This window comes from Filicampus tigris, chromosome 6 (genome assembly GCF_054856515.1).
Source record: "Filicampus tigris isolate MCC_2025a chromosome 6, RoL_Ftig_1.0, whole genome shotgun sequence".
NCBI classification, from domain to species: Eukaryota; Metazoa; Chordata; class Actinopteri; order Syngnathiformes; family Syngnathidae; genus Filicampus; species Filicampus tigris.
This window is the reverse complement of record NC_141222.1, coordinates 10,322,006-10,342,024: the sequence shown is the minus strand read 5'-3', so window position 1 is coordinate 10,342,024 and position 20,019 is coordinate 10,322,006. Positions and strand designations below refer to the sequence as shown.

General features: G+C 40.0%; 1 protein-coding gene and 1 long non-coding RNA gene across 4 annotated transcripts in view; one reads left to right on the top strand and one right to left on the bottom strand.

Annotated features, from left to right (window-relative positions):
• The window catches only part of myh11a (myosin, heavy chain 11a, smooth muscle), a 28,999-nt gene extending 13,724 nt beyond the window's left edge, over positions 1–15,275 (bottom strand). The window contains exons 1-10 of one of the 3 annotated variants that reach the window (XM_086034643.1): positions 15,119–15,275; positions 11,768–12,133; positions 11,015–11,171; positions 7,575–7,602; positions 4,201–4,300; positions 4,060–4,086; positions 1,138–1,230; positions 932–995; positions 621–719; positions 294–437 (exon numbers count right to left, since the gene is read on the bottom strand). In XM_086034643.1, coding sequence (XP_085890769.1) covers positions 294–437; positions 621–719; positions 932–995; positions 1,138–1,230; positions 4,060–4,086; positions 4,201–4,300; positions 7,575–7,602; positions 11,015–11,171; positions 11,768–12,109 — 1,054 coding nt within the window. In that variant the 5' untranslated portion in view covers positions 12,110–12,133; positions 15,119–15,275. The remainder of the gene's footprint in view (positions 1–293; positions 438–620; positions 720–931; positions 996–1,137; positions 1,231–4,059; positions 4,087–4,200; positions 4,301–7,574; positions 7,603–11,014; positions 11,172–11,767; positions 12,134–15,118) is intronic. The other 2 variants (XM_086034641.1, XM_086034642.1) reach the window with 2 other exon arrangements.
• On the top strand, positions 15,063–17,374 carry LOC147145728 (uncharacterized). The gene is made up of 3 exons (XR_015087313.1): positions 15,063–15,181; positions 16,922–17,024; positions 17,241–17,374. It is a non-coding gene; the product is annotated as an uncharacterized LOC147145728 (long non-coding RNA).
• The last annotated feature ends 2,645 nt before the right edge of the window (positions 17,375–20,019 follow it).

Sequence of the window (20,019 nt, the reverse complement as noted above, 5' to 3'; positions counted from 1 at the left end):
ACAAACTATCGACAATAAAAGTGTTAAAAATAAGTAATCCGTTATGCAATTAGTTACCAATCATAAATTAATTTATATTCCACGAAGCTGAAGAGGTAATCACCTTTTAGCGGGTTAGCAGGCAACTCTGTTTAGGCTTTAATCACTTTCAAATTGGTTGATCAGATTAATAGACTAAAAAGTTGAAGCAGATGACCCCCAATTAGAGCAAACTATACATACGAGTGGGCATTATCCTTCTACATTCTTTTTTTTTTTTAAAGCAAACTAAGGTTAGATCAGATTTGTGGTACCAATTCGCTCCTCATCCGTAAAGCCCATGATGGTCATGGCCTCCATAGTCTCCTCAAACAACTCATCATCCTGCTGGCCTGGGATCTGGACATGGCCCGCAACTAGGAAGCGGTAGTTACTGAAGGGCTCCAGAAGAAGCTCCTCTGAAAAGACAAAATTTAAAAAATAATTTCACAGATTTTTTTCAGGTTTTCATCACCAATTCTTAATGTTACAACTTTAATGAATTGAATCACTGAGATGTATTTATAGGCCTCAACGTCATGATTTTGAGTCATAAGTAAAAGTAAAAATATCATCCACACAACACATTTGAAGTATGTTACCTCGAACATTGTCCTTGGCACCAGCAATCATATAGTAGAAGATATGGAAGGCTCTTTCTATTTTTGCCTGTCTGATACAACGAGACTTCTCCAGGAGGTCTGAGAACTCATTGATTAAAGAACACAAACAAATTCTCAAGTTTATCCTCTAGCTGTGAAGCTGTCTTTATTAGCCTTGGTGTATTGCCCATATACCTTGTGAATCTTACTGTGCTAATTAGCCGGGCGCACACTTCTATGGCCATATTACCAAGTCCTAAACTAGACACAATTTCATTTGCCCTCTGCAGATCTAAAAGAATGAAGGATACAGGTCTCAATATTAGCGCCAACAATGTAGCCTGTCACATCAAAGTTGATTCGGATGAATTTACCCTGTGTGAAAAACAATGAAAGGAGTTAATGAATGAAATAATGGGTCTTAAGAAAATGCAAGGTAAAAAAAAAAATAAAAAAAAATCATGCAACGGTAGAGTTTTAAGAGATATTTTAAACGTGGCATCTCACAAAAACTCACAAATCGAGAGGAGTTGTCATTTTTGATGGTCTTGGCATTCCCGAAAGCCTCCAGGATGGGATTGGCCTGTAGGAGCTGCTTCTCTAGCTCTCCCTGGTGACAACAATACATTTACACAATTAATGGACACTGATGTGGGATACAGATTGGATTGATGGGTAGGTTCCCCAGAGTATAATTCATGTGTGTTGAGGAAAAAAAAGGAGACAATAAAGACTCTGAAAGCATAAATAATAAGTAGAAACTGTTCTTTCTAAAGAATCTCAAACTACCTGCATATTGTCAACATCTCAGAATTCCAGCAAGTTACGTAACCAACATCTGACCTGAGGTTTGGAGGCAAATGAGGGGAAGCTGATATATAAACAGATAAGGAGGTCAGGTTGGTTCAGCTGAACATAATAATGCCAGCACATTGCTTCTGAGGAATCCTTCAAGTAAATACATCTGTGTGTGCATGCTGCATGTGTTAGCAAACTACAATGATCCTGATCCAATAAAATGATTGTTTTTCCCTCAGTGTAGCATCTCTAAGCATCTGTGGCAGGGGTGCCATCAGGATTTGGCACTGCTTGAAAAACATGAACGCCAATGTCTCAATTTAACAACAATATTTTTCTACTGACTCAGTCAGTCATAGGCCCTGTGAATGTGAATCATCATCACTCTTTTCCCCTTCACGATGCCACCAGTCTGTCGGCTCGTGGGTGGAACCAGGTGAATGGAAATTAGGCAGACCCCTCCTTGATGTGAATTGAGCTAATCCACCGGATCAAAAGGCTCTGTCAGATTTGATGCAAGGTCAGAACCTCTCCCCCTCCCCTTCAATGACTTTTTCAAATCATGTTTCTATCTGCCTAAATGAGCTAAAACTATCAGATGAGGAGACGGGTGACAACGACTGAAGCCTGATTGAGAATGGTGACGTGATAATAATGGAACATGTGCAACATGGTGGTAGATCCTGTAAAGCTGAGAAGATGGACAAGATACAGACCAGCTGATGTACTGAAGATCAGAGCTATCAAAGCAGAAAGGATTGTCTTGCTCATTTAAGCTCCTGGGATAGGTCACTGGAGAAGAGAAAATGAGAAATAGAGCACAGCAGAGCAGCAAGAAAGAGAATGGGAAAGCTAGCTCACAGCAAGGGTTTTTTTGTCTCAAGGTTTACTGCATATTAAATTCAGGGAGTCAAGCCAGAGAAGAGAGCCGAAACAATAGTTTTTGTTCAGGGGAGCTCAATGGGAGCCCAAAGTTGTCACCGATAAATAAAAAAAGAATCACACATATCCAATACACTAACCGGCCACAACATTAGACTACTTACAGTTGTGCTATTAAGTTTAAGTACCTTAGGGGTATGTAAACTTATGAGCACAACTGTTTGCAAAGAAATGCAAATTGGTTTTTAAAGTGATGGGTAGGTATTATTTTTTTTTTTTTTATTGATGATGATTTTTACAAATCTACCTTTTTTGATGCGGTTGAATAATAATAAGACATCTAATATGTACCAGTATATGAATCAGAAGATGCAATGTCAAAATCTTATCTGGACCTGATACAGAATATGGTAGATATGCATTTAAATTATACTCCAGTTACTGGTAGGATTTTTCAGGTGTAAAGAACTCCGGCCTTCTTATAGTGTCTGTAAAGTAACACACTACAGAGAGGAGTGTAATTAATAAGCCTGCCAAATTTGAACGAATAAAAAAACAAAATTAGTGAGTATATAAAATGACAAATGAGGCTCCAAAAGTGTGGAAAAAAAAAAAAAGATTCCTATTCCCTACTACTCTTGTGGATATGTCTGCTAAATTCGTACAGTATGTAGCCTACTGTAGGCTGTAGCTAAGTGGCTAGGTGAGCTTGCTGGCTAGCGAACGTACCGGTAATAAACATTTCACTTTCCAAGGAGTGTCTCACACAACAGAAACACAGTGGTCCAAATAACACAGAACACACACAGTATTACTTCAGGGAAGATGCTTTTTTTTCAGGATGTTGGGATGGCTTTGCTAGCTAACTGCATGCTGTAGGGGTAGAAATAGGCCAAGCTATTATTTTGTTTGCTTTGTATTATGCTTCATTGTAGTCACTCTCAAAAAATCTGGACTACTGAAATGATGAAAAAAAATTTAAGGCTATATTCACTGGCGTAGATGACGTGGGCTTGGTGGGTTTTGTACACCCATGGGCCCTGTTGTGGGCAAACGTTTTTTTAAATGTGATGTTGCCAAGGTTGACCCTTGCAGCGGCAGGTAGCAAGGAATATTAGCTCCGTTAGTGACCTTATGAGCACCAGTGAAATTATGTATCAAATGTTGTGACCGCTGAGTATATATTATATTGCAGGGTGGCTCAGAAAGAGTTTTTGTTTTAAGATGGCAATAGTGAGTGACAATTGCAAACCACAATACTAAACTAAATGCATCAGGTCAGAACAAACAACTCTCCTGCAATTTCAGGGCAAAGAGAGGAAGAGGACGTGTTTGAGACATGAGAAGAGTAGATGGGCATGCTCACACTGTGCACACTGATCAGTGAAAGACCCTTTAACTGCTGGGGAGGCTTAAATTCATCACCACAGGCAGTGAAAGGGTGTTCACTGAAGATGTTTGACACCAAACTCAACATAGTAAACCAGCAACACTAGTTGGCCCTCACTGGGCATTCTGGAGGTTTCAAATGTGACTACAAAAAATACTATGATCATGCAAATCCACTCTCACTGGGTAACTGGAAATACTAATGTTAGATGAAACACTCTCTCCGAAAGGATTTGAACCTTAGTGTTGAAAAATGTATGCTAAAAAAATAGTTCGTTGGTAACTGAGTGACACTATCTTCATGCACTTTTAAATCTCAGGAAGAAACAGCAAACACAAAAACACACTTCAGGCATTTCCCTTTACTCACGTAGGCAAACTGTGATCCTGATTGTTGCTATTTGGAGGAAATGGCGATATACAGAATTAAAGTGTGCAGCATCCTAAATACATTAAGAGTGAGGGAACTGGCTGACAGACCCTTACTTTTCATTACAGCATGCATACTTACAGCACTGCTGTCCTTCTTGCCTTTGTGTGACGAGGCCACTACAGCCAAATACTGGATGACTTTCTTGGTGTTCTCTGTCTTGCCAGCGCCAGACTCCCCACTGTGGAGGAAAAAGATGTCATGGCAAGACTGTAAAGAGGATGAAAAAGGAGGGCAAGCTCACTAGAAAAGAACAGTATCGTCCTGGCTCAGACAAGCAGTTAAGGCTTTGTTTTAAAGCAATTCATTGTTGAACTGTGATGCTTTTAAAGGCAAACACACGCTCATCCCGTTTTTCCTCCATAAAATGCAGCCTGTGATCTTTGATTCTTAAGAGAAAGTCAGAGTTGAACAATCCCAGAGCCATCAGCCATCTAAGTCATGGCTCCATAAAAGGCATGGGAGGCTCCATGTTAGGGCTTGGAAGCTCGGAGAGCATTCGATCTATTTTTTCCTGTTCTCATCTGGCATGGACCCACAACATCCAGACCCCTACTGTAGACACTTGTGAGTGCTGGAAAGATTCTAATGGGACTTTTACCTCCACAGGTTCCATCAAACTAAATCCACATTCTGCTCAGTATCAGAACAATGTTCGTAAAACAGGAGACAACCAACGGCATTAGGTGCACCAGAACCACTTGATCTGTTTGTTGAGTTGTATCAAAACTGCGCCAAGTAAAGATCATGATGCTCCCTTTTGACTGACGCCGTCTCATTGAAAAAGTTACACTAAAATCCATGAAACACTACAAAATGCTAGATTTCTACAGCACTTTACTACCGTCACAATAAGCAAAATGCTGACAAACTATCTGTGTATGTATGTATGTATGTATAGATCCCGAATAGTGGAGCAGGTAAAGCAAACCATAAAGCAAATTTTACCATATAAGCATGGCGCTTGGCATGAGTGTTCCCTATAGGTTACTTTTTCAGAAAGAAGTGCTAGCTCCAAAAAGAAAATATAAATGAAGGCCACCAAACAGGCTTTTGCATAAAACAGAAACCCAATCAACTGCCATGTTGATTTTTTTTTTTAATGGCTAGCACTTTTTCTGAAAAGTGGACTTTTAAGGAACACCCATGCCAAATACCATCTTGCAACATCAAGTGCACAATTCTGCTCAAAATTCAAATTTACCTGCTCCACTTTTGTTGAAGTTTACAGATTCACATCTTTTCTGATCCGCTCAGGGCACAAATGCGAGAAAATACAGGGATCTTACAATACACACGTTTGTAATATTTGTTTAGGTCATTTCCAAAGTCTCATTAAATATTTTGCATTAGTAATTAATGCTCGATTTAATATCTCTGATTGAACTTTGACCTCTCATGGTGGAGCAGATCAAATCTGTGTCTTCAGGGAATTACAAGAGTTCAGGAATAACCCTAAAGCAGACGGTTATCTTTAAAGTTTCACTTCTGGTTGCATGGCTTCCTCACCACATACAGCTGTTTACTTCTACTTCTAAAACATGCCTCAGTCTGATTCATAAAACATTTAGTTCACACAGAGCTACAGTATGTGGCAACACACCATATGAAGCCAGTTCTGTGATGGCTGCTGTAAAAATAACACTGACGGTGTACATACAGCGCATATAGACACACACGCACATGCACACAAATGCACACGTCATACATGACATTCCATGTACTTCACCAGAAACATTTCTACCATATAAGGCACCAGCGGCTTGCTGAGCTTCAGAGCAGTTGTAGTTTTAACTGAAATGGTAATGTTGACTACTGGGACATTACTGGGCAAGTGTTCACGTCTCTTGTGTCATTCCAGGTTATCAGTTTAAAATATTTTAAATCACACGTCACATGGATTGGATTTTCTTACATGAATTTAATCTTGTGTATCCCATGCTGTTTACACTGATCCCCGCTGGTGCAAAAGCGTTTTTTTAACCTGCCCCACACACATATAGTGAGATGCAGACAACCAAATACTTGTAACTAACCCTGTGCTAGAAGAGGAAGTGGTCGGATTTTTATCAAAATTTATACAGCATCCTGGGATCAGTGCTGCAATTTTGGAGTAGAGGAAGCCCAGAGGGCATCATGGCATGGGGAGAAGAGCACTTTCCGCTGTCAGCTTTTGCTTTGGCTCCTTGTGTAAAGTAAGGTACCGGTATTTGAATAATGACTTGAGTTTGGGGGGTTTGCCTTACTATACCACCACAATGGATTGAAAATAAAACAATCAAGAATGCGTTTGAAATGTCGCGATTTAGCCTCAACTTAAGAGGCTTTGCTAAAATATGACATTTAACATTTTGGAATTCAACCCTTTTTGTCGAGTGCATTTTTCAGGGGCTGTAAAGCACAAAGTAGCACAGTTTGTAAATGTAACCATAATCGTGCACATAATAGACAAAGTCTGGAGTCCTTCGACATGAAAGCCGTTTTCTTTGCCAGAACCTTCACTGTCAGCACCTTGACTTGAAAATGTACAAATTATGGATACATTTACGAAATTTTGTTCAAATAAAGTGAAGCCCCTGAAAACTGAGATAATCTGCATAAAATGTCTGTAACTCCTAAATGGCAAATGCTGCATTTTCTTGTGAAACAAACTCTTAAAATGTAAAATTCCAGCTTGGCCAATGTTTATTACTGTACATAAAGGCAAAAATAATGAAAAAAATGCTGTTTATGTCCAATCCATACCTCTGGCCCTAACTGTACATATCATACATATTTAAAAGCAAACGTTAGAATGTAAAACACAAGCCAAATCATGGACAGATGTTCAGCACTGACAGAAAAAACAAAGTGATTTGCTCAAGTTTGCTCAACTGAGAACATGAAACAGTTAGAAAAAAACACAACTAAAAATAAATAAATGAACTGCATCCCATGTGGTCCAAAGTTTGCTAGACAGCTTGTCTCTAGATGGCCGATTTAGCTGCCAACAAATAGGTTGAAAGAAATAAACAAATAACATGGACGCCAAACTTTAGGGAAGCTAATCTGGTTTTCCAATCACTTAGAAAGGCCAAATTTCCGGACCACAGGCCTGAGTGGAAAACCACAGTCATCGGGGAGCACTGTAGTCGCTTTAAAGCACTTCCAAAGGGACTTTATTGATACAAATATGAAGGCAAAATGGAGTATTTGTTGACAAATCAAACAATTTATGTCCCTTCTTTTATTTCAAGATCACAGTTATACAGTAGTTCAATTCTTTTTCTCTTTCTCTATTTAAGGGCAGAGAGGAGTTTCCTGTGATTGAATTTGAATTCACGCAAGCATTTTGTAACAATCTTTAGGCAGTGCAAAGCACAAGCAAACACACACAGCCTTGTGTTGACATCATGGAAAAAGGTCCAGGGCCAAAAAAAAAAAAGACAGTTGAAAAGTGTCAGGTTTTCACTTACGTGCAGAGAATGGATTGGTCCTCCCGATCTGCAGACATAGAAATATAATGTGAAGTCTGTTACAAATACACAAAATATTTCCCCCCCTTTTGTCCCTTTTGTTTGAGTGAGTTGTATGTATACATTCATTTTTCTTTTCACGCAGCTATACAAGCTATATATTTTTTTAGAGCGACTTAAAGCGGAAGGTAACCCAAATATATATATATTTTTAAGAATATGTTCTATGCAGGCCCACTAGTTGAAACACAGCAGTCTGATTAACATTGTGTTTGTGGAATACGAGTTAAGCAACAAAAGCCAAATGTTTTTAGCCATCTCTGGGGGCGGCCATTTTGTCACTTCTGTCGACTGAAAATGACATCACACACCCTCAGAGCTCAGATAACGACCAATTATTGCTCAGCTTCAGAAAACTGGTGAGCCGTGATTGGTCATTATCTGAGCCCTGAGGGTGTGTGGTATCATTTTTTTGGTGCAGTATCACAGCTGACCTATTTTCTGAAGCTGAGCCGTGATTGGTTGTTAACTGAGCACTGAGTAGTTGTGATGTCATTTTCAGTTGACAGAAGTGACAAAATGGCCACCCCCAGAGATGGCTAAAAACGGATGTATTTTGCTGCTTGATTCATATTGCACAAACGCAATATTAATCAGAATGCCGTGTTTCGTGGGCATGCTGGGAACATATTCTTGAAAAAAATATGTTTGGGTTGACTTCTACTTTAATGACAATGATCCATTTATGAGAATTAATATATAATAATTCAGGATATACGTACTGTACTAAATAGACTTCTTGGGACAACTTCCTGAGAAAATTTCACGTTTATTCCCTGAACATAAAAGGCTGATGCAAAAATGCAGCAAATGGGACCTCAATCACGATTGAAATGTTTCCATAGCTTAGTTTGAGCTCTGCACCACTCTACTACTCTCCCGTGTAAACTGAATAGTTTGGCACTGGGTGTAAAACATTGTGCACTGTTAGTCACCACATCATGATAAATTCCACTGGTTCATTGAAAAGAACAACATCAAGGTAGCTGTGCCTTCAATGATGGCTAATTTATTAGCGATAGCAGAATTGTGGATAGATGGCAGGAGGAGGAAAAGACCCTCTGCCCCCCATTCCTCAAGTGGGTGAAATTTGACATCAGGACAAAACAACATAATTGTTTTGGTTCAAAATGACACTATTTTCTACTACCCTGAACAAATCCTCTGCTGCATGTGCTTGCATAGCAACTAGTTCACCATTCACACTGCTTATGCTCATTAGGATCACGTACGGGCTGGATGCGATCCCCTCAGTTTGTGCGAGAGGCGGAGCACACCCTGGACAGGTCGCCATCCGATCGCATACTGTTTACTAACATAATGTTTTATATACAGTATCATGAGACTGATGAAGTCTCTCTGGTGGTGCTGACAGGTCCACTTTTCATCGTGAACAAGTTTACTGAGTTGTACCGACTGAGGACTTGTATGTGTATTTAAGGGATGTGCTGGAGAAAAAAAATCTCAGAGTCTTTTCACGCAGTAACCAAACACCCACACAAACACAAATCTAACCATTGCGATGTTTATGTTGCACAGCTGTAGCAGTAAATAATACAATACAATGACCTGGTGAAACCTAAAATTTGTCACTGTATACATACTGTACTTGTGACAGTAAGGAGCTTGTTCTCTCAGGAAATTAGATGGATTTTGTCCAAAAGATAATGTACGTAGGAGGATTAATAATATTAGTATTAGCGCAAGATTGGAAAGAAAAAATACTATGAGACTAAACTGATAGAATTTCAAGGATGAAATTTTGCCACGAGAAAAGTCATATTAGGAAGAAAAACTTCTGAAGGTTACGAGCATAAACTTTACATTAGTAAGAGCGCTCTTCAGATCTTGTCAAGTTGAACAAACAAATCTTAGGTAATGGTTAGTGCTAAAGAGAATCATTGTTTTTTTTATTTTTTATTTTTGTACATTGTTTGATTAGGATGCACATACCTAAGTAGTATGAGAAGCAGATCGCAGATAAAAGAAACCCTTTACTCATGCTTATTGACCGCGGTGGTTTTGGTATAATGAGTAAGTGAGACACAACTTGGCAAGTCACGATGAGTGCAAATCTAAAAATAATATGGACACATTAGAAAGTGTGATTCTTTTCCACAGGCTCCTACATTTCATCAAAGGTGATCTCTCTGTGAAATGAGATCAAGTCTGTCTCAAAGGAGAACATATGGACAGTAATAATGTGCTAGCAATTGGCAGCTAAAACACGTAACCCGCAAACAAGCATATAGTAGAAAATTGCTTAAAGGGGAAGTCAACCCAAACTTATTTTTTTTAAGAAGATGTTCTATGCAAGCCCAGTAGTTGAAACAAGGTATGCTGATAAATATTGCGCTTGTGAAATAAGATTAATCCACCTGTTTTCAGCCATCTCCGGGGGCAGCCATTTTGTCACTTCTGTCGACTGAAAATGACATCACAATTGCTCAGGGCTCAGGTAACGACCAATCACGGCTGACCTGTTTTCTGAAGTTCAGCTGTGATTGGTCGTTACCTAAGCCCTGAGTAGTTGTGATGTCATTTTCAGTTGACAGAAGTGACAAAATGGCCGCCCCCAGAGATGGCTAAAAACAGATGTATTTTGCTGCTTAATTCATATTCCACAAACGCAATATTAATTAGAATGCCGTGTTTCGTGGGCATAATGGGAACATATTCTTCAAAAAAATATGTTTGGGTTGATTTTCCCTTCAACTCATATTCCACAAACGCAATATTAATCAGCAGAGCTGTGCAGATCATGTGACAGACCAGTCCGCCGATCCACCTATGATGGATGCCCATTTTGTAGGTGATAAACAATAAACAGGAAACTTAAAAAAAAAAAGTCGGACTAAGCATAGTCGGAAGTCCATTTTTTTCAGTTTTTTTACGCGTCATTTATACAAACCATATAAAAACATACATTTGCCTAAAGGAGCAACAATGTAATTCCTTTCCATTCTTACGCTATTATTTTTTTGCATGCCAAATGGCTAGGCTTGAATGAAGACAGACATGGTGATGGGACAGGAAATACATTACAGACCCCCACCCATCCCTCAACATAGATGTCAACTCCTTAGAGAGAGCAACTCCTCACGTCATCAAGAGATCCAGTGGGCACGACCCCCTGGGCCCACACGAAACGGATTCCATGGGAAAGCATCTCATCTAAAGTCGCACCGCGGCCGAGCTAGCTTAGACTAATTTACTGTAAGCACAGCTCTGCCGCCAACACTACTGCCACCTCTACGAAACAGTGACTCTCCAATAGGGCAGTAGATTGACAGAGCTGCTGCCAAGATACTTTAGGATCATATTCTCACCAGTGCTTTCAAACAGTAAGGCCTGGTTGGACACAGGAATAAAAACCATACCTTGCATCATGTTTCTATAGGCGTTATCTGTGATAGAATAGATGTGTGGGGGGACTTCATGCCGCTTCTTCCCTTTGTACATTTCAACGATCTTCTCGGAGTAAATGGGCAACATCTTGTAGGGGTTGACCACCACACAGAACAGGCCTGAGTATGTCTGAGAGCAGAAGGCAGGAGGAAGGATGAGATGTTTGCGCATCTTCATATTCCTGCGTGTTTGATTTTATTTTGAAAGTGGAAGTCAACCCCCAAAGATTCTTTGCAATAATATGTTCTGTGCGCCTTCACTAGACTAAACATGGCATTCTGATTAATATTGTGTTTGTGGAGTATGAGTTAAGCAGTAAAATCCACCCATGTTTATGCATTTCAAGGGCGGCCATTTTGCCATTTGCTTTCAACTGAAAATGACATCACAGTTGCCCAGGTAACAACCAATCACAGCTCAGCCGTTTTCTGAAGCTGAGCCATAATTGTTACCTGAGCAACTGCGATGTCATTTTCAGTTGAAAGCAAATGGCAAAATGGCCGCCCTCTGAGATGCATAAACATGGGTGGATTTTACTGCTTAACTCATACTCCACAAACACAATATTAATCAGAATGCCATGTTTCGACTAGTGGGCCTCCATGGAACATATTCTTGTAAAGAACATTTTTGGGTTGACTTCCCCTTTAACGGGGTCCGAATCTGATTGGGATTATAAAGTCGATGAAGTTGTTTTGAATGAATGTGTTTTGGTGCATACTTACATAAATGAGGCCCGAGAAGTACCGCTCACGAATATTGTGCAGCACCGAGGCCTCATTGAGGCAGGTGAGCTCGGCCATGTCTTCAACCTTGCTAAATTTGGGCGGGTTCATCTTCTGGATGTCGTCCTTGTTGACTGTCACCTTCCTGCCATTGTCAGCCAGCTCCACCAGGACCTCGTCGCCGTGCTCCTCCTTGATGCTCGCAGCCTCAAAGCCATGTTTCTCCGAAGGGATCCACACCAGTTTCTTAGCTGCCCAGTCGGCCTGAGCCATGGGGCTGTTCAGGAAGTCCTTGTCAACAAAGAGGAACTTCTCGTCCTCGTTTGGGCCCTTCTTGGACATCTTTGGACCAGGTGGGGGGGACAACTGGTGGAGCAAAGAAAAAAAAAAAAACTGCATTAAAACAGAAACAACAGGCAGCAAGCAGCAAATGGGAACCGATCTTGCAAAGGAAACATGTTTGTGCGAGAGGTTTTGACACAATCTTCAAATAACAGATAAATGATGACTCAAGTGTTTGTCTATTGTGAGTAAGATTCCATCCAGTAAGAGCCAGTGCACACATTACAGAATTGTGAAAAAGCCCAGGCCACTGTTAGCTTTGTCTGTCATTTTGGTACTAGAAAACAGATAGTGGGACGGATACAAGCTTTGGCTCTTGTCATTAGCTCTAATGTACACATTCCGTGCAGATTTCGGAGGCAGGCTTCTGCAACTCTGTGTGACAAATTTTGTGTGTTGTCTGTATTCAAATAAAAACATTTGAGAAAAAAAATCATTGTGGTCATTAAAATGTTGCAAATACAATGATCCCAAAGATATTTGCACAGTACTTTTTATGAAGTTTAACCACACTAATTTGAACAAAAGAGTAATGGTACTCTCTGATCTTCTTTGTCCAGTCAGAGTTTCAACATATTCCATTCACTCGGACTCCATTAGCACACAAACACAGTCAATTTCCCCAAAATGTTGCAAAGGTGGAATGGAGTTTGTCATTTAAAAAAAAAAAAAAAAAAAAAAAAAAAAAAGATCTATCTGAGAAAACTCCAAAAACAGTCAAGCTAAATGACATTTATTAACTCTAAGTCATCATTTAATTGACAATATCCATTTTTACCCCCACTCTCTCCCCCTCTCTGTCTTTCTGTCTGTCTGCTCGGAGGGGCTTCAGTCTCCTGTTGTGATGACCATATAAGGGCCCCTTCTCTGGAGCAAGGTCCTTTTCTGCCTTCTTCCTAAACAGCAAGGCAAGTGAACTCCCAAACAAAGCCCATATAGGGAATAATATGTCTCGAGCTGCCCTTGTCGTTTCTCCAAAATGATAGTAAGACAGAGAGCTAGAGGGTTGCCTGGGCCTTTAAAAGTCATGCTTCATATTAGCCCCTGGAGGAAACCATTTTTATATGTCACTGATTAAATTAGAAGGGCCATGCAAGCATTATGAGAGAATGCAAAAAGCTCGACACATGCATATGTAACACTCCTCTGTTATCATACTGCCTTGGTCCAGTGAGCATGTTAGCACTAGCTTTATTGATGTGTCAAATGAGATTGGCCTTTTGACTCTTGAAGACAATTTAGTGATTCTAGGATTATGCATGTAGAGTCAGCTGTCCACGGGCTGCTGCTTTGACCTCCTTTCCCTCCATCTCTCTGTACAAGACTGGCAGTCTTTAATAGAGTGGGAACTATGCAGAAAAAGCCCCTAAAGCCTTCTGAGAAAATAGGACTAGACCTCAGGGACATGGTAAAACAAACCAACCAAAAGGATGTATAAATATTAACGGGAGACTGTGACAATGAATGAACATGCTCATCAGGAAGAAATGATAATGCTTTGAGCTGATAACACCAAACAGACTTTTCCTGTATGAGCAGCCTGCACCTCACACTCTTGAACTGTCCTCACCACTGTGACTTGTGATAAAGCAACTCCTTGCTCTATTGTGTCAACATAAGCAGTGTATGCTGAGGACAGATGTCTGAAATAGAGTTGACAGGAATAGAAGTTGATATGGCTGATGGGCAGACTCAAACATTGCGTTTTTAACAATTGCCTAATTCCTCATTAAATGATGCATGTAGTGCTTAACAAACGAGACAAGAAAAACAAAATCAAACCAATATACCACCAGTGTATATATTAGAGCACCAACCAACAATTATGGCACAGCTGTCTTAAATAAAGAGGATTGGTAATGAACAAAAAATTCTTTTTTTCCTCATACCTGTTCAAAATGACAACATGTTGCGAGCTCACTGCGATTGATTCGGCATTAAAACACTTTTTTGCGGTTAGGATGGGCTCTTCTAATTTTTATGACAATTAGTCCAATAAATTAGTTAAGTACTGTAACTTATTGTGTAAATGAATGTGAAAATTCGGGTAAATGCAAGACATGGATTGTTTATGTTTTATTGGTTATGTTGTTGTGTTTTCCTGTTAAGTAATTTGCTCTCTTAAAATATTGCCAAGCATATATGAAAAAACGAACTAATTGTTGTCCAACAAAATGTTTACTTAAAATAAACAGAGGGACGCCAACCCAAGGGATAAGGTGACCTTTGTATTTGTGTGGCCATCGGGTCCCGTGAAGGCTTTCACTCATTTCCTCTGTTTTCTGAGCAACATTCCTCCTGCATCTTTTTAATAAACCTCGAAACAACTAGATCTAAATAGCTCTGTGCAGAGGAATTACATCATGGGATACGACATTAATGAATGAGCGGCTGACATTTGACTCTTCAAGGATTATTAAAATGTCTTTGGGGCTGCAATTTGTTACAATTATGTTAATGTCATGCAATATTTGTGCAAAAGTGTTTTTAAATCTTTGGTGGCGTCAGTGTTTAATCGGCACATTTAGGTAAGTTGTCTTCAGGAAACAGAGTTTCATGACTGCAACATTAATGCTCCCACAGTTGTTGAAAAATACAGGAAATACAATAATTAATGATAATATAGTTTTTATTCAAGTTAAAGGGTTTAAAAGGAAATACAATCACCACTTTTGATTGGTGTGGTTGAACTGCAAGGGCAAATACAACCACGTTAGAACAGTAATTTCGGTATTCACTCACACTTACTTAAAAGTTTGTCAATGTAGAAATAATAGAAGTATTAGTTTTACTTTAATTGAATACATTCATTTTATTGTGTCTGACACCAAAACAGTCTAATTTATTTAACAATAATGAGGGTTATTCATTTTGTCAACCAGAGTAAAGCAGTATTCGATATTACTGCAAACTTTTCTGTTCCTCGAACGCCTCACAATCAGCTCGTTTGACAGGTGTGCAAAGCATCAGCAGCCGAGCGGCGACGCTCTACTCATGTACTATACTCACTTAAAGAGAAGAAAAGGTGTGCCGAGGGCAGCGTCGGATGCAGAAAGCGGTCAAACAGACAAGGTACTCCCCACACGAACAGTCCAAAAGACCCCTGTCAAATTGCGAGCCTTACCATTTAAACTCGTGAGTTGCGCGCGTGGGAGGAGCTACACGCGTGCACTGGCGATCCTCCTTGTGCTTTCCTCCACCAGGAAGTCTCTTCCCCGAGAGGCAGTGCGCATGCGCACTGCTCACTCAGGCAAGTTGGAAAGTGATGGCGTGAACCACGATCTGGATGGACATAAGAGTTTAGCTATAATATGCAGAGGTGGCATTTAGCAATAGGACAGATAAGTGTGGGGGAAAAATACTAGTAAAAGCAGAAGTACTGATCAACTCCTATACTTAAGTAAAAGTAAAAAAAAATACTATCAATTACATCATACCCGTTTTGATAATGTTGAACAATGAAAAAAATCAAATCAAAACAGTTTTTCTCTTTTATTAACTTACATAGTGCTCGTACAGAGAAGAACAAAATTAATTATGTTACATGTCGCATGTTGTTGTTTAAGAGCTAGCTAGCATTTGCTAAACTAGCTAATGATAACAACTTACAAAATACACATTACTTGTGCTTTTTCCTCCGATTAAATATTTTTATACTGGAACAAGACGACACATTCGCTATGGAACATTCTTGTAGCCGACAAAATCAAACAATACTCTTCAATAAGGCCATGGATGGGAAATATCTTGCTTCTTTAAATATATTGTCATCATTGTTAATATAGGCTCACACTCACCTTATACTGTACGTCCTTATCTTAATGAATCTAAAAATCAAGTTCTCAACCATGATTGATTTGACCTCTCTCTCTCTTTACGTCTTTTTTTCACATCATGTCATCATTCCTCGATGTATAAATTAAAGTAACAGGCCTATTTTCAAAAGTTGTAGGAGGCGTTACCTACTGCAGTCCGTGAAGGTTTCTCTCCTCCAACAAACCTGATTCAAAAGGTCAGGATCATTATCAGGCTTCTGCAGAGATTGCTGATGAGCAGATCGTTTGAATCAGGTATAATGGGGGAGGGAAACATCTAAAAAGATGCAGGATCGGGGCCCTCGAGGACCGGAATTGGTGAGAACTGACACAGAGTATACCAAGTACAGATATTAGTTTCCAGATGCAGAGAGTGACTGTTTAGAGATGTCAGAAAATAAATACTCAATAAAACTACAGATACCTGAACATCTATTTACATACAGAAACAAACTCTTTGCACTTATTTACTTCCCACTACTATCATGGTACATAACAAACATCATCTCTGCCACATGATGTTAGTGTGTTTATACAGTGTAACCTGTATACCATACATGTGTGATGGTGTGTCCACAATTTTTTTTTTTTATCTACGATGAATAATGAACCATTCTGGTACAATCTTTAAGCAATTTTACTGTACATTATAAATTAAACATCTTTTTATTTCTTATCTGTGGGGACTCACCTGACTCTTAACACCACCCCTATCATGTCACATTTAGTTACATAAAAAAACATAAACAATATAGAAAAACGAAAAATGTCACCAAAATGCAGACTTTTAATTGTCCACTTGTACGAATGTGACTGTGAATGTTTGTCTACTGTGCCGTGTGATTGGATGGTGACCGGCCTGCCGCCCAAATTCCGTTTAGAATCTAAACGGAAAATGTGTCACATTAGGAACACTTGCACAATTTAAAGAGCTACAATATTATAGGTACATCAAAAGGTCTCTCCATTCACTCATTTTCTGTAACTTCTCATTCAGTTTAGGTTTGAGGGGAGCCAGAGCCTATTCCAGCTGAATTTGGAATGGCAGACTACACGTCACTGAGTGGGAAAGGAATCGACGCTGCCAGCAGAAAACTCAGGCAAATGAACCATTATACTATCAGTGTAAAAAAAAGTCTTCCTTAGATAATAATTCTTAGATTTGACTAGCACTCTATATAAAAGTGTGGATATAGAACATCAGAGAACTTGTTGACATGATCTGGACACTGGGCTTTTTCTGGGAGGGGTTTGGGGCGGGTGACATTTTTAATGGCAGCCTGGCTTCAATGTATGATGTTGCATTTTCTCATTAGAGAGGCTGATTGAATGCTACAGAATGTATACACAGTCTATCGATGATGTAATCAACCTCCACTCCTCATAAGGCAAGTCAGCTGTCCCCTGCACAGGAATCCCCCTTGACTGGATGTCCAGAGAGACCTCAATAAACAAACTCATAATTTAGATGGTGAGTCTCCCACTGTGCGTGTGTGTTTGTCAGAGTATACAGAACTTTGAAATTCCACCACCACAAAGAGCGGGACCCCACCTCCTACATCCCACATTACCTCCGCCCTCTTTCCATCGTCTTTCCAGTGGAACTTCCTATATAAGGACACTGTACTGTTTGCTCCAATAAATCAAGGTGCGAGTTGATAGCCAGAGCCTGTTCTGGGCCAGAGAGTGGAAGTGCCGGTGTGTGTGTAAGTGTGTGTGTATATTCGTGTGTGGACCTACATGGAGGACCTCGGCGCATCCCCTGGCCAACATCAAGGAAGCAGCGGCGATGTTCTCGAATTGGGAAGGTGGGTCGAGCTACGAGGAATAGGGCGGGATGACGAACGAGACGATGGGGAACGGCGGCGGAGGTGGAGGCAAATAAAGCAGGCGATACATTGAACAGGAGTTGCAGTCTGTGCCATATAAGGAGAGAGGTTCTGTTTGGAATCTCAGCAGCTTTCTGTGTTACTTTCAAAGTGTAGCACAGACAAACACTAAGAGCCCTAGTGACTAAATATGGTCCAGTAGCAATTGTGTTGCAATAGTACTGGGAATTATCTTACATCGATGGGGATAATTCTTTTTACTTGGGAGTTACTGTAGGTGTGGCAAGGGTGTATTCCCTCTTACCCCAGACGATGTTTTTTTTTCTCCTGGTTCCAGATTTGCATTCTCTTAATAAGTAATGGGAGTCATTTTTATGCAGTGATCCTTGCCAGTGTGCGGTGAGAGATCATCGGGTGTGCTGCTGCATGGAAATGATCAAATTTCCCTTAATTAGTCAAAAAATTATATGTTTGCTAAATGCTACAAGTAAGGTATCTTTGTTCATCCATGCCACAATAAAATGCTGACATAATTAACGTGTGCCTTCATTTTTTGTGACATTTTTGTTTGGTCAAGTGCCAAGAGATTTATTACACCTGCTTTGGCTCAGTGGGGGTTGGGAAACACTGCCTTAGTCACTCATTTCCTCCAATCACAATGTAATCACTATTAATTTCAGCTTTCTTGTGATTTCCTCAATGAATATGTTGCTACATAAAGGTATCTTCCTCATCTGAACTACTCACAGCAGCAGTCTAATCTAGAGTACAGGATAATGTCAGAAGTGCCAAACTAATATGACTCTATGCAGTCCATGCAATTTCTATATGTTGGACGCATATGTTCAAGTGCCCAACTGTGAAGTTAACATGGAAATAAAATCGTTTTGTGGTCCTGAAATCCTTGAATTTAATTTGTCCACCCAATACAGGTAGAAGAACAGAAACCTAAAATTAGGCCATTATGCATAGACTGTATAGAGTAGGGAGAGAAGTCAGCCCCAAAATATTCTTTATAATATGTTCTCGACTAGTCTAACCACGGAATTCTGATTACTATTGCATTTGTGGAATATGACAAGGTACTACCCACACGAACAGTCCAAAAGACCCGTTTTGGAATGTTCCTGTGGTAAAAAGTAAAAATGTTTACTGGTATTTTTACCTGAACGCCTAAAAAGTAAAAACGTTTACTTTTTAGGCGTTCGGGTAAAAATACCAGGCGAGTGGCAAGGGGTTAAGCAGAAAAATCCACCTATTTTTAGCCAACTCAGGGAGCCGCCATTTTGTCACTTTCTGTTGACTGAAAATGACAAAATCACAACTGCTTAGGGCTCAGGTAACAACCAATCACGGCTCACCTGTTTTCTGAAGCTGAGCCATTTAAGTCCTTTAACGTATTGGAAGCATAAGACGGTGGTCATCTCATTGGTCATGCATGACAGTAAGTCTATACTGCTTCTCGCCCCAAATCGGCCGTGATAGGCTTAAAGCTCATCCGTAGTTACTAAATTGCACAGAAGCAGCATAGATTCATAGAAGCTAAAATGACATATGCAGGTATTTGTTGTTTTTAGCTTTTTTTTTTGTCACTGTTCTATCCATCCATACATCCTTCAGCATCATAGCAGTCCAACCCAGCTAACTTTGGGAATGGTTGACAAACATTTAATATAGAGGGCGACTGAAGAGCACATTAAATGGAAATTGACTGAATCAAAGTCAGCTGTGAACTTAACACTACCAATGACTCTGAAAATATTCAATTTGGTGTGGCACAGACAGCTCCTTCAAAGAAGAACATCAAGGTGCAAGGAGCAAAAATTTGAGTCAATTTTGACATCCGGTTCAAATTGTTTGACTTAGAGAACCCACTAACTGGACATTGATGGCTAGTATCACACCAGCTAAGAATTTTTCATTATCTTGAAATTGACAAATACTGGTAATAAGTGGTCTCCGGGTACTCCGGTTTCCTCTCACTTTCCAAAAACATGCATGGTAAGTTGATTGGACTGTCTAAATTGCCCCTAGGTGTGATTATGAGTGCGGATGTTTGTCTCTGTGTGCCCTGCGATTGGCTGGCAACCATTTCAGGGTGTCCCCCGCCTACTGCCCGAAGACAGCTGGGATAGGCTCCAGCACGCCCTGCGACCCTTGTGAAGATAAGCGGTATCGATGATGGATGGATGGTAATAAATGGCAGCACGGCGGGTTGAGTGGACATGTCTGCCTGACAGTCTACAGGTATACAGTTTAAGTCTCA